At 43.3% G+C, this 15,377-nt stretch overlaps 1 protein-coding gene across 4 annotated transcripts; it reads left to right on the top strand.

Moving 5' to 3' along the window:
* Positions 1–808: 808 nt before the first annotated feature.
* On the top strand, positions 809–11,295 carry LOC311052373 (uncharacterized protein). 4 transcript variants are annotated; one of them, XR_014601507.1, is made up of 9 exons: positions 809–1,043; positions 6,931–6,957; positions 7,237–7,295; positions 7,426–7,555; positions 8,592–8,688; positions 10,052–10,249; positions 10,335–10,460; positions 10,714–11,024; positions 11,224–11,295. XR_014601507.1 is itself a non-coding variant. In XM_084067301.1 (7 exons), exons 2-5 carry the CDS (start codon positions 6,955–6,957, stop codon positions 10,432–10,434), a joined length of 396 nt encoding a protein of 131 aa, XP_083923427.1. In that variant the 5' UTR covers positions 809–1,043; positions 6,931–6,954; the 3' UTR covers positions 10,435–10,460; positions 10,714–11,024; positions 11,224–11,295. The 4 variants fall into 4 exon arrangements, 2 of the variants coding, with proteins under 2 accessions (XP_083923427.1, XP_083923428.1); XR_014601508.1 differs by lacking the exon at positions 7,426–7,555 and having other exon boundaries at positions 811–1,043; XM_084067301.1 differs by lacking the exons at positions 7,237–7,295; positions 7,426–7,555 and having other exon boundaries at positions 8,594–8,688.
* Positions 11,296–15,377: the final 4,082 nt, after the last annotated feature.

Below are 15,377 nucleotides of genomic sequence, written 5' to 3'. Positions count from 1 at the left end.
ACAAAAATAAAAACAACAAATTAACAATACAACAAAATAATAATACATATGATTACATGTTGAAAGTTAAGTAGTAGTTTTAGAGTTTCTAGTAAATGTGTTTGATTATATTGTAGGTGTTCATGAATTCGAACTTTTTAAATTATGACTATAGTTTATAACTGATCATTCAATGAATTGTAATACGATTTGCGTATGGTTACCTCTCGTCTTTTATTAGTGTTTTCTGCTTTAATATAGTTAAATAAATAAAGTATCCTGTTAATGTCCTTTGGAAGTTCTGCCTCAGTTATTAATGCTTACAGTAGAAATATTCTGTGGCCGGGCTCTTTACATTTCTTTCTCATACCTGAGACAAGGTTTATTACGCATAATATAAACCTCAAAAAACCTTTAATAATGTTCCTGCCTATAATAAGTATAACTGCCTCTGTGTCAGTTTGGTACTGTATCAGATAAATGAATAAATTCAATTACAAGTGACACACAGTTGGGTTGAAGAACAATGAACACTTTCAAAGTCAACTTCAAGTCCCAGAATGCATAGCAGCCGTGCATTGTAAGCCCTGCAGTGTTGCCATGTATGCTTATTATAAGCGGCTTGTTTGAAGACGCGTTGTGAGCTTGTAGATCGGCTATTTTAAATATACACTGCTAAAAAAAAATAGGGAAAGCTTTGATCCCTTAATCTATATGTATATATAGGCCATGTGGCCTTTAGTCACCACATGACCATATGCCAATACACAGTTTTCGGCTTGTTTTCATAGACCTGTCTGCTTATTTCTTTCGCAAAATATGGAAACACTGGCAACTACAGGAACTGACGTCATTCCTGTTTGAATTCTCAAACCGCTCGGTGAATTTAACGTATGCCAGCCTTCGTTAGAAGGAGATTTTTTAGCTGAAACAAACCAAAATAAAATCAATAAAAGGTTGTTGGACATTAAAAGAAGTAGTTCCAGAATCTCCGGATCTATTTCTCGGATTGGATACACTCCAAGGAGACGGAGTGTTGGAGCAGTGATGAGATATGTTTTTATGTAAGTAACAACAAGCTATTTCCCTCCATTTTTTGGGGCCAGTAATATAGTTTGTACCCGTTCAGATACCACCATCGTTTGATTAAACTTATTATGATATTATATTGCCGTGGCAAGTCCGGAGAGCAATGCATAATATTAGCTAGCATGCTAGTTCACGTTAGCTCGCCGTTTCGTGATTAAAATGCATTCTCATTAGTTTATCTCTGTGTATACAATTATAGATTTTTAGCGTTTTTAATAATTGCATAAGCATAGTTGTAACCAGCACCACTGTGAAGCAGTTTGTTAATTTATAATGGTGAACTAAAAGAAAAAAGAATGAACGGAGCTAACTGGACGGGTCTGTTATCAATTCACTTGACTTAGTAGGCAACAGTTAGCTGTGTTCCGTCAGCAGAAATAACGGAGCAGAAATAAGACTTCCGGTTGACGATCTCTTCAGAATAAGAGTACCCTCTAGAGTAAAAAGAAACCATTGAAAACCATTGAAAAACGGTTCATTTGCACATTAAAACTATAAATTAAGCATTTAAACGAAGCTAGAAAACACATATTATGTATATTTGTAATAAAAAAAGTGTTTAACTGTTTTAATAACATAAAAAATGTATCTAAATGGATAAATGCTGTTCACTGGAGTGCATAGACTTCACAAATTGGGCGCTGGACACGAGACAGGAATTTGTGGCGGCACTTGTGACATACGCACGCGTTCAGGGAGACCCCCTCTACAACGCCACACTCTCCGCTAAGCCAGACAGGTGTATTTGGAAAAGTGGCGGGCCGTCCAGTGAGGTCAGGGGGCAGAAAACAGCCATTTTTAGTGCATAGACTTCACAAATTGGGCGCTGGACACGAGACAGGAATTTGTGGCGGCACTTGTGACATACGCACGCGTTCAGGGAGACCCCCTCTACAACGCCACACTCTCCGCTAAGCCAGACAGGTGTATTTGGAAGAGTGGCGGGCCGTCCAGTGAGGTCAGGGGTCAGAAAACAGCCATTTTTAGTGCATAGACTTCACAAATTGGGCGCTGGACACGAGACAGGAATTTGTGGCGGCACTTGTGACATACGCACGCGTTCAGGGAGACCCCCTCTACAACGCCACACTCTCCGCTAAGCCAGACAGGTGTATTTGGAAAAGTGGCGGGCCGTCCAGTGAGGTCAGGGGTCAGAAAACAGCCATTTTTAGTGCATAGACTTCACAAATTGGGCGCTGGACACGAGACAGGAATTTGTGGCGGCACTTGTGACATACGCACGCGTTCAGGGAGACCCCCTCTACAACGCCACACTCTCCGCTAAGCCAGACAGGTGTATTTGGAAAAATGGCGGGCCGTCCAGTGAGGTCAGGGGTCAGAAAACAGCCATTTTTAGTGCATAGACTTCACAAATTGGGCGCTGGACACGAGACAGGAATTTGTGGCGGCACTTGTGACATACGCACGCGTTCAGGGAGACCCCCTCTACAACGCCACACTCTCCGCTAAGCCAGACAGGTGTATTCGGAAAAGTGGCGGGCCGTCCAGTGAGGTCAGGGGTCAGAAAACAGCCATTTTTAGGGCATAGACTTCACAAATTGGGCGCTGGACACGAGACAGGAATTTGTGGCGGCACTTGTGACCTACGCACGCGTTCAGGGAGACCCCCTCTACAACGCCACACTCTCCGCTAAGCCAGACAGGTGTATTTGGAAAAATGGCGGGCCGTCCAGTGAGGTCAGGGGTCAGAAAACAGCCATTTTTAGTGCATAGACTTCACAAATTGGGCGCTGGACACGAGACAGGAATTTGTGGCGGCACTTGTGACATACGCACGCGTTCAGGGAGACCCCCTCTACAACGCCACACTCTCCGCTAAGCCAGACAGGTGTATTTGGAAAAATGGCGGGCCGTCCAGTGAGGTCAGGGGTCAGAAAACAGCCATTTTTAGTGCATAGACTTCACAAATTGGGCGCTGGACACGAGACAGGAATTTGTGGCGGCACTTGTGACATACGCACGCGTTCAGGGAGACCCCCTCTACAACGCCACACTCTCCGCTAAGCCAGACAGGTGTATTCGGAAAAGTGGCGGGCCGTCCAGTGAGGTCAGGGGTCAGAAAACAGCCATTTTTAGGGCATAGACTTCACAAATTGGGCGCTGGACACGAGACAGGAATTTGTGGCGGCACTTGTGACATACGCACGCGTTCAGGGAGACCCCCTCTACAACGCCACACTCTCCGCTAAGCCAGACAGGTGTATTTGGAAAAATGGCGGGCCGTCCAGTGAGGTCAGGGGTCAGAAAACAGCCATTTTTAGTGCATAGACTTCACAAATTGGGCGCTGGACACGAGACAGGAATTTGTGGCGGCACTTGTGACATACGCACGCGTTCAGGGAGACCCCCTCTACAACGCCACACTCTCCGCTAAGCCAGACAGGTGTATTTGGAAAAGTGGCGGGCCGTCCAGTGAGGTCAGGGGTCAGAAAACAGCCATTTTTAGGGCATAGACTTCACAAATTGGGCGCTGGACACGAGACAGGAATTTGTGGCGGCACTTGTGACATACGCACGCGTTCAGGGAGACCCCCTCTACAACGCCACACTCTCCGCTAAGCCAGACAGGTGTATTTGGAAAAATGGCGGGCCGTCCAGTGAGGTCAGGGGTCAGAAAACAGCCATTTTTAGTGCATAGACTTCACAAATTGGGCGCTGGACACGAGACAGGAATTTGTGGCGGCACTTGTGACATACGCACGCGTTCAGGTAGACCCCCTCTACAACGCCACACTCTCCGCTAAGCCAGACAGGTGTATTTGGAAAAATGGCGGGCCGTCCAGTGAGGTCAGGGGTCAGAAAACAGCCATTTTTAGTGCATAGACTTCACAAATTGGGCGCTGGACACGAGACAGCTATTTGTGGCGGCACTTGTGACATACGCACGCGTTCAGGGAGACCCCCTCTACAACGCCACACTCTCCGCTAAGCCAGACAGGTGTATTTGGAAACCCTCACTGGACGGCCCGCCATTTTTCCAAATACACCTGTCTGGCTTAGCGGAGAGTGTGGCGTTGTAGAGGGGGTCTCCCTGAACGCGTGCGTATGTCACAAGTGCCGCCACAAATAGCTGTCTCGTGTCCAGCGCCCAATTTGTGAAGTCTATGCACTAAAAATGGCTGTTTTCTGCCCCCTGACCTCACTGGACGGCCCGCCACTTTTCCAAATACACCTGTCTGGCTTAGCGGAGAGTGTGGCGTTGTAGAGGGGGTCTCCCTGAACGCGTGCGTATGTCACAAGTGCCGCCACAAATAGCTGTCTCGTGTCCAGCGCCCAATTTGTGAAGTCTATGCACTAAAAATGGCTGTTTTCTGCCCCCTGACCTCACTGGACGGCCCGCCACTTTTCCAAATACACCTGTCTGGCTTAGCGGAGAGTGTGGCGTTGTAGAGGGGGTCTCCCTGAACGCGTGCGTATGTCACAAGTGCTGCCACAAATAGCTGTCTCGTGTCCAGCGCCCAATTTGTGAAGTCTATGCACTAAAAATGGCTGTTTTCTGACCCCTGACCTCACTGGACGGCCCGCCATTTTTCCAAATACACCTGTCTGGCTTAGCGGAGAGTGTGGCGTTGTAGAGGGGGTCTCCCTGAACGTGTGCGTATGTCAAAAGTGCTGGCGCCAACAGCCGTCTCCTGTCCAGTGTCCAGTATTGTCTGAAATTGGCACTTTTCTTACGTCAGGCCACACTGGGCGGCCTGCCACTTTCTTTTTTTTTTACAAATTATCTCTCAAATGTTCACCAATATTCTCTACTGGTCTGTATCCATTTTCTATCAAGTTTAGGGGCGCTCAGTTATGGAGAAGTACACACACACACACACACACACACACACACACACACACACACACACACACACACACACACACACACACACACACACACACACACACACTAAAAATGTACTAATATTTCTCTATCTTTTTTTATGCTGTGTTTCCATGTTGTATGTTGTTAAATAATATAAATTTGTAATATTTTTTTTCTGATTACTTTTGTATTTGTATTGTATTTTAGTTTTTAAATACGTGAGATCAACTTTATAAACCCCAAATTCTTCTCTTTTTTTTTATCTCGCTTGCACTATCTACTATTATTATTTGTAGCATATTTTGTGGTCTCTTTTATCATTGTTTATTTGCTTCTGCAATAAACAATATTATATCATCATCATTTTCCAAGAGTGACCTGGCCTAGAGTCATCATTATTACAACAATGGACAAACAATACAAAAACAATACATATATGTAACACACACAAATCAATATCCAGTTAAAGTGCAAAACAGTGCTAAGTGCACATTTAATGGGGGTCAATAGCCAATTTCAAACTGGAACAACCTGGCACTTAGAAGTGATCTAGTATAAGCCATTTAAAAAGACATAATGTACATCATAAATGTATTTTTTAAATACAATTGTGTCTTTCTTTTTTAAACTTGCCACTTAGAAGTGTTTTAGTATGAGCCATTTAAAAGGCATACATCATAAATGTATTTTTAAATTAGATTTGTGTCTTTTAAAAAACATAAAAAATTCACGCTCTTATTCTGAAGGCAACCGGAACCCTTATTTCTGCTAGCTCGAAAACCGGAAGTCCAATTTCTGCTGACGGAACGGAGCTGCAACAGTTCCGGTCTAGAGCGGATACGGAAACGACATCATGTTTGCATGTATGTGTATGTGAAAATTTACCGGATATACCAGGTTGGCTTTAGATTGCATCTGAGCAGCACCAATCCAGCCTATCCAGTAAAAGTATCAATACTGCAATGTAGAAATACTCTATTACGTTGGTTCTCAAAGTGGGGTCCGGGGACCCCCAGGGGTACTTGAGGGGGTTCCAGGGGGTCCCCAGCTAAATGATGGACAGGAACCAAATGGACCCTTATGGGTCTGTAACTCTGAGAGTGTACAAATGGAACCAAATGGACCCTAACGGGTCCATTTGGTTCCATTTGTACACTCTCAGAGTTAGATTAACATTGATTGTACAATATGAATTGGGGTCCCAGAGATATAAATGCCATTAAGTGGGGGTCCATAGCCTAATGCATGTCAAACTGTGGGTCCTTGAAATTAAAATGGTTGAGAATCACTGCTATAGAGCCGTAAAAATCTTCTCTTTATGGGGGGTCCCTGGCATATCTTTTCAAATGGGGGTCCGCGGGCTAATAAGTGTCAATTTGGGGGTCCTTGACATGAAAAAGTTTGAGAACCACTGCTCTATTACAAGTAAAAGTCCGGAATTAAAAATGTACTTTTTATTTTGGCTTGTATATCTGCTATTTTGGGAGAATTGGGCGGATGTTTCCCTCATAATAGGAATGCTATTGTTTATGGGGGGAAAAAAACAATGCATAATGTTAGCTAGAATGCTAGTTTTTGTTATAAAAATGTACTTAAAGTATCAAAAGTAAAAGTACTCATTATGCAGAATGTCTCATTTCAAGTTTTGAAATGCAGAAAAACGTTTGAAAATAGCAGATCTACAAGCTCACAATGTTTTGCGATGCGACACATTGTGAGCTTGTAGATCTGCTTATTTCAAATGGCTGAAGTGGCTAATGTATGTTTTGTAATACTAATCAAAATCTACAAAGTAACTAAAGTTTTCAAATAATTGTAGTGGGGTAAAAGTAGAATATTTGACTCTGAGATGTAGTGGAGTAGAAGTAAAAGTACTTAAAATTGGAAGTATTTCTGTGAAGTGAAAGTACCTCAAAATTGTACTTAAGTACAGCACTTGAGTAAATGTACTTAGTTACTTTACACTGCCAAGGTTAGTTAATGGAAACTGATATTTTGCAGTGACTAATTAGGGTTATTTGAATCCATTTCAGGAGGGAACCTCACTGGACAAAGGAATGGTATGTCCGTTGTCTCTCTGTCAACAAGACCCTTTTCATACATTTGTGATTATTTTATTAGCCATCTCTTAAGAGTTGGCTATTGTGCCATGACATACTGTAACGTATTAAAGACTGAAATATATTTAAACTTCTAGCTCCTGCTACTCTAAACATTGAAACACATACACAGTCTTGATGAATTCCATACAAGCTTTTAAAAAAAAAAAATGTTTTGTGTGTGTGTGTGTGTGTGTGTGTCTCTTTTTCTTTTGGGTAATTCTTCTCTCTTTGTCTAAGTAAATTGGAGATGAAGATGTCCAGTCCACAATTGACAAGCTGTATTCGTGTCTGGAGTTGTAAGTTCAAATCTCATATTCACTTTAAGATGTGCTTGTATTTTCTAACCATGTTAGGATCAGAGCATTGATATCTTTGCCGTTCTCTTAATATGGCATTTCCTTCCTGTGACTTTTACCATATACTCAGGTTGCCATGGTTGAGACATAGGAGGCATTTCATTAGATGATTGTACCAGAAGAATGATGCAGTCCAACCTTTTGTATCCGTCATAATAAGAAGTTCCAAAACCTGCGTCTTTTTTATGTTGCATAATATGGTAAATTTGAGTTTTTAATTGTTCCGTGTGCATTTCTACATTAAATGTTGAAGTTTTGCAAAACATTTGATGTACAATAGTAGAAGCATGCCACAGCATACAGCTGCTCTAACTGGTGGAAAGGGAGCGCAACATCATGCACCCACTTGTTACTTTTGACAAGGCTCATGAACTTTGTTATTCCACATTGAAAACAAGTTTGCCACCAGTAGCTTAGCTTTTACAAGGAGTGTTACAATCAGGGGTGCACATAACTGGTGCGCAGGTGCGCATGCGCACCCAAAATAAAAAATGCGCACCACATCAGACAACGCGAGGCGCTTTTGCGTACCAACAGCTGGGACAGGAATTTCCAAGCTTTTATTTTTTAGCAAAACTAAAAAATAAAAGCTTGGAGATCGAGGCTAGGAATTTACTTCCTGAAGCCATACTCACACAATCACTCTAAAGCACCCGTCGGCCCCATGTACAGCCATTACGCGCAGGGGTAGAGGACGCATGCTGCACGTGATTGTATGAGTGTTGACTCGCGTTGCCTCGCTTCGCCTCGCATTGCCTCGCCGCACTCGTCACCGATGATGAACGCACCGTAATGGTGCAAAATATGCCGTGAACGTCCCAATCTGGCGGATAAAATCAGCGCAGCAGCACAGGGCACCAACCTGGAGGGCTTTACCTAACAGCGTGAGGAAAAAAAACGGCGAAGATCGGCGTAATTTAAAAGCAGAGCGTCCTTCCCCCCCCGTTGACAAAACAGTCTGGTGGGCACCGTGCTGAACCCCCCCCCCCCCCCCCCCCCCCCCCCGCTGACAAAACCGGACGGGACCATGCGCACCAAGTCACATCTCCAGGTGCTCTTCTGAGTACCACACCTAAAAAGTTATGTGCACCCCTGGTTACAATGTATGTGCAAGTAGGCAATGATAGGCTTATGATAGCCTGTGCCATTCAAAGGTTTAACTTTGGCATCATATTGTTTTAACTTTGAAAAATTGCTTTAATGTCCCCTTCCCCTGTTTTTGTGTTCTTCCTGAAGAGACATACGCAGTGGCTCGTGAGAAGCTCCAGCTGGGAGAGACGTCATCGGACATAGCGACTGATGGTGATGATGCATCCCGAAGGCGACACAGGAGGTAACTAAAAATAGCTGTTGTTAGGCAATGGTTCTAAAATGTTTTCTTGTCAAGGTGTGTATTTGACCACGGAACCCCATCTGAAAAGATTTTGTGCCAAGGACCCCATACAAGATTTGTGGTGTTATGTCAAGGTTTTTCTTTTTTTAAATAGCTGATGAATATAGGGCCCTCCCGGACCCCACTTTGAGAACCCCTGCATTAGACCACGGACCACCATACACCCTGAGAGTTACAGCTACATAAGGGTCCATTTGGTTCCTAACTAGCCTTCATTTATCTGGGGATTTATCTGAGGACCCCCTCAAGCAGGGGTCTTCAACGTTTTCAGACCAAGGACCCCCTGGCTGAGAGAGACATGAAGCAGGGACCCCTTCTATATTGTATAGAATTGTGTTTCAGATAAACTTTTGCTGCTCTTTTTTCCCTCTACACACCTACTGTATATGTCTTTCCCAAAAATAGCCGATCTACAATCTCAAAACGCCTCGCGCTGCAAGGCGTTTTGAGCTTGTAGACCGGCTATTTTTGGCTAAAGTTCTCCTCAGAAAAGGGATACTAGGGTTCAAGTGGTTAAACATGTAGAACAACATGTAAAACAAAAACATTATCATATCACACAAAGATTTGGGGGACCCCCTGTTGTGACTCTGAGAACCCCCAAAGGGTCCCAGACCCCCTGTTGAAGACCCCTGCCCTCAAGGACCCCTGAAACCTGGAATTTCCCCCTGTATCTAACCCATTATAATTATTTGACGCATTAGTCCCACCTCTGAGCCAGGAGGTGAAGATTAGATGCGAGTCCGGAGAAAGCAAGCAGGTTAGACTGACGACCACATTCCCATTCCTCACACTCCTGCTCGCTCGCTCCTCCATGTCATTTCATGCTATATTTCTCATATATGAGCTGTTTGACATGCAAGCCCTCACCATGCACAACAAACAGCATGATTGTATAAATTAAATATCAACTCATTATTTAATGTTCTGTTTCTGTAGCTTTGATCACTGGTATTCATGATATTGTTGTGAAACCTTGTATCTCTTTGTAACTTTTAGTTTTTTCGTAAATGAATGCCCTATTTCATTGTTACAAAAAAAATGAAAATAACCGATCTACAAGCTCACCACGTCTTGCATTGCGACATGTTGTGAGCATGTAGATCAGCAATTTTCAAATGGTTGACGTATGCATGGTTAAACTGATTTGTCCCTCTTGCCTGTACTTTTTTTAATACATTTTGCAAGGAATGCTCTGGAACCCCCTCAAGGACCCATGGGGTCCCCGGACTCGATTTTGAGAACTACTGCTTAAAGTTACTTTTTTATGTTTGCTAAAATGTATGTTTTTAACTGAATGTAGGCCACCGCAAAAACAGAGGGAGGCGCTCACGAGTGAGGAGGAATCGGAAGCTTTCGATGATGACCTCCTACCACCTACACCTCCCCGTGCACTGTCCAAGAAAGTGAGCCCCCCCCCCCAAAAGACACAGGAGCCGCAGTCCAAGTCCGATCAGCAGTCCAAGCAGCAGCCCCGGTGTATCTCCCTCTTCTCAGACAAGTATGTAAAGTATGGAATTAGATTTTATTCTTTTTTATAAAATATACAGAGAATTTAACATCTTGAAATGTTACATTATGTTTAGAAACCCCGAGTCCCAGAAGAACCCCCAGTCCCGTTGGAATCCCGAGTGTGGACACCCCCAGTTGGAAGACCAAGAGCAAGCCGCCCAACTGCAAACCTGATCAGCCGCCCCACTGAACCCACAAACGTGAGCACCCCAATAAACTCCGATTACACGTAAGGCAGGCAGCCTCTGTGAATAGCTTTAAAACACAGCTGAAGACCTATTTCTTCACTCTGGCTTTTGGTTGATTTTTAAATGCTGTTTTATGCTTTTGCTTTCTTTTTTTGCTTTATCGTTAAATTAGTTTTACTTTACTGTAATTGTAAGCACCTTGAGCTGCATGTCATGTCATGAAAGGTGCTTTACAAATAAAGTTTATTATTATCAACTGTGACAGAGCCGCCCCACTGGGACCCAGATGAGCCACCGCACTGGAACCCCTAGTCAACCCACAGCCGGACCCCCAATAAGACGACCCACAGCTGGAACCCCAATGAGCAGCCCAAGTCCAGCACCACGAGCACCAGGCATGGGAGAACAAATGTTCACCCAGCTCGTGAGACTCCTAGAGGAAGTAAAGAGCACTCAGAAGGTCCATGGCAGATGCTGAACATGCTGCCTGAAGGAGCTGTGTTCCCGCTGGACACGTAGGCAGATCTCGAGTCCATGAACTTAAAGCTGGGTGACCCTGACTTTAAGTCTGCAGTTGTAAGTTCAAATCTCTTATTCACTTCAAAATGTACTTGTATTTTCTAAATCTCTTATTCACTTCAAAATGTGCTTGTATTTTCTAATCACATTGGTAGTCTGTTAACCTGCCCTTTGAGTGCATGCACACAACGGGCATTGACATCTTAGCTGTTCACTTAATACAGAATTTCCTTCCTGTGACTTTTATCGTACTCAGATTGCCATGGTTGCAGACATTGGGGGGACTTCCGTGGACCGTTGTGTCAGGAGGATGATGGGGTTCCTCCTTACCAATGAGCTGGCACTCGAGTATAACCTTTTCGGACGCAGTGGCAAGAAGGCGTTCCGAGGACTGGCACTTTTTGACGTTCTATATGGTAAATTAGATTTTGTGTTATTGCCATAACATATGGTGCCACCTGAACTTAGTTGTTCTACATGAAAACTAAATTGCCACCATAGCTCAAGACATTTAAAATTATTGTTCCATTTTCTTTTTCTGTTCAGCAAAGAATGCTCAATAATGCATCAGAACATCTTAGCCACCAGGTTCTATACATAATCCTGCATTTTTCCTGTAGCACTTGGCCGTGTGAATAGCTTGGAGTACAACTCTAATGAACTGTTCTCAGATTTGACTCGGTTGTTTTTAAAAAGCATACACATTTCTCAGCGATATAAAACTTTTGAAAAGATGTCTGTCTTATATGGTTTCATAATGTAAAAATCAAGCCAGCATTACTAAGTTGGCTTCTTGTCATTTATCTTTAAGGGCAATAAAGAAGAACGCCGTCACGCAGGAAATAAACCAGAAGGAGGCAGAGTTGGCCGTGTCCAAATGGTTCACCGGAGCTCGAGACCGTGGTGGAAACCGGACCCTACGAGCTAGAAGATCCCTCGAAAACACAGGGAACACAGGAAAATCAGGAACAGGTCCAATAGGCCACACACACACACACACACACACACACACACACACACACACACACAGTTTGTGGTGTGTTTATCATTCAGGATTTGTTGGCTGAAATGGCCCTCTGCTGGAATAATTAACTACCTCATGAGAAGAACCCTCCTTTTGTTGTAGTTGAGTTAAGAGATATGGGTTCCTTATTAGTTTGTGTCCAGAACATTTAAGTTGTTACTTTAGAGTTGCACTGTTATGTGTCATGTATACATCATTACAAATGATTGTTTACAAGAGTTCTATCTTAATGATAATTTACGAGAGTTAAATGGATTGTTTACGAGACTTGAAGATGCATATTGGCCCAATACTGTCTACACTTTATTTCCATGTATACATTTTATATTTTAAAAATACCAAAGCATTTTGTATTTTGTATTTTACAACCAGAAGGCCGAAAGTTCCCAGAAATAAACATTGTCAAAAGATATATTGTCTGATATTGTTTTTTCACCCTGGTAAAACTTAGCAGTAGTTAAACATGGTTCTTGTCAATATACTGTTTAATTCTCCTATTTAAATCCCTTCAGGACCAACTTGAAACCCATGTTGGCAAAGGGCCCGGATGTTACCCACTTGGGCTGCTAGAAGTGGGATCTACATGGGTCTCAAACGTGCCCAGTTGGACTCCACCTAAGGCCCATTCAGATCCCACTTCAAGCCCACATGGGCAAACACAGGTGAGGCCTAGATGGGTGTGACATACAATTGGCCATTTGGACCCCACCTAAGCCCATATGGGCTAACACAGGTGAGGCCCACATGGGTCCGACATCAAATTGCCCATTTGGACCCCACTTAAGACCCAGTCAGAAACCCACTTAAGCCCATATGGGCTAACACAAGTGGGTGCTTGGTGGAACCCATGTGCAAAACCAGTTGGAGCCCTAAATGGGGCAACACAAGTGTGGCCTACGTGGGTCACATGTAATTTGCCCAGCTGGAACCCATTTCTGGCCCATTCAGGTCCCAGTTCAAGCCCATATTGGCAAACACAGGTGGCGCCCACATGGTTCCGACATCAAATTGCCCATTTGGACCCCACCTAAGACCCAGTCAGAAACCAACTTAAGCCCATATGGGCTAACACAAGTGGGTGCTTGGTAGAACCCATGTGCAAAACCAGTTGGAGCCCTAAATGGGCCAACACAAGTGTGGCCTACATGGGTCACATGTAATTTGCCCAGCTGGAACCCATTTCAGGCCCATTCAGGTCCCAGTTCAAACCCATATAGGCAAACACAGGTGGCGCCCACATGGTTCCGACATATATTTGCCCATTTGGAGCCCACCTAAGACCCAGTTAGAAACCCACTTAAGCCCATGTGGGCTAACACAAGTGGGTGCTTGGTGGAACCCATGTGCAAAACCAGATGTAACCCATGCCCATCTGCCCAGTTAAAAACCCACATGGGGCCCAGTTGGACATGTTGGCTGGGTACTATTTAAGATTATTTTAAAAAGTTAATTTACTGTAAATGCAGCAGAGCTTTCGAGGCAGGTTGTTCCAAAGAGTCAATGATCTATAAATAAAAGATCTCCTCAAATCGTTGGTTTTTGGATCAGGTAATTCAAGCTGCCCATTACTGGAACCTCTAGTGTAATGAGCATGCACAGTATTACAATAAACAATCTGTTTAAGTATAAAAACGGGAGTTTTACCGCTCATGACTGACTTGAACAGCACAAGTGTATTAAAAGACAACCTATTCTCAACTGTAAGCCAAGAGAGGCAGGCATGCATACAGCTCACATTAGACCTTAGTGAGCAGCCCAGTATCAACCGTGCTGCCCTGTTCTGGACAACTTGGAGCTTCCTGAGGTCACCACTGGCAGCAGATGACCACATTGTTGAGCAATTGTCAAGATGACATAAAACTAAACTTTGAACCATCTGACATAAAAGCAGACGGGAAATAAAAGAAGCACATTCCCTGGAAATAGGTCATTAGTAAATCATACTGACAAGAGCAAAAGTCCTAGGCAACTTCCTTGCGGAACGCCACACTCGACCTCTGCTACTGGACAGGCTGCCATTAGATACACCTTCTGTGATCTGGAGGACAAATAACTTAGTATCCACTTTAAAGCAGAAGAGTTAAAACCATAACATATAAGTTTCTCAACCAGTAGAATGGTCCAGCTAGCTAGCACATCAAATGCAGCTCTAAAATCTAACAGCACAGCTCCCACCAGCATAGTTATCTATAGCATTAAGCCAGTTATCAGTCATCTGTATCAAAGCAGTAGAAGTAGAGTGGCCAGCTCTATAGGGATCTTGAGAATCAGTTGCAAGCTGTTTGAAACAAAATAAGCTTGAATTTGTGAATGCACCAACTTTTCCATGATTTTGCTCAAAACAGGTAAAATACTTATAGGTCTAGAATTCCATTGCCATCATCATTATGCCATCGGTTTGCCTGATTATGTAAAGAACAGTATTTATGACCATCAATATCATCAATTGATCCAGAACTAACTGAGGCTTATTTTGTCCAGGTCTCTTTCTGTCATTATGGTCCTGAGACTGTTGTCAAGCCATGGGGTAGATCTATTTTTGACCATGAACTTTTTAAAAGGAACATACTTGTTTACAACATTCATATATGTTGACATAAATAAATCCAGTGCAGCATCAGGGTCACACCATGTTCCAATCTATACAAGATATTTCATCAATAAATTAATCTTCATTAAATCTCTTAGAGGACTGTGTTAAAAGGATTTTTTAGATTTGCTATTTTCAAACATTTTAGTAGTTTTACTTTTGGTACTTTAAGTACATTTTGATACCAATACTTTAGTACTTTTACTAAAGTCATTTTTGAATTTGGGACTTTTACTTGTAATAGAGTACTTCTACATTGCAGTATTGATACTTTTACTTAAGTAAAACATTTGAGTACTTTTTCCACCCCGGCTGCCTAGACTTATTATTGTAGGCGATGCAACAATTTGAGACATATTACAAGCATTTAATATAGAGTGGGATATGATATTGATTTGAATGAAAATAAGTTTCCAAATGTATGGGGTGTCTTGTCAACACATTTTCCTGAGTGAAAAGCTCAAGGGATGCATGCGTGCGTGACGTGTGTAACATGCGACCGTTCACTCTCTGCGTCAACCATGGGGCGTCAACCAGAGAAAATACGGTAGAGTCGATTGGTCCAAACCACGGAAGTCCCACCCTATGACGCGTTGTTGTCGCCTAATGACTGACGGCATATCCGCATAGTATAAAGCCAAGCCAATTGGCGGGAGTTACGTTCTCTCTGTGTTCAGGTAAAGAAGTAGGACGGTCGGGTGAAGAAGCAGGAGGGCGGTCGTGGGTCGTCGTGTACACAACACAACACAAAATGTCAGGTACTGATGTGCCAGAACTTCTTAGATTAGCAGCAGAT

The sequence above is a fragment of the Gymnoscopelus microlampas genome (assembly GCF_963454915.1).
Source record: "Gymnoscopelus microlampas genome assembly, chromosome: 9".
Taxonomy (NCBI): domain Eukaryota; kingdom Metazoa; phylum Chordata; class Actinopteri; order Myctophiformes; family Myctophidae; genus Gymnoscopelus; species Gymnoscopelus microlampas.
Note: the sequence above shows the minus strand (reverse complement) of the source record. Positions and strands in the feature narration are given on the sequence as shown.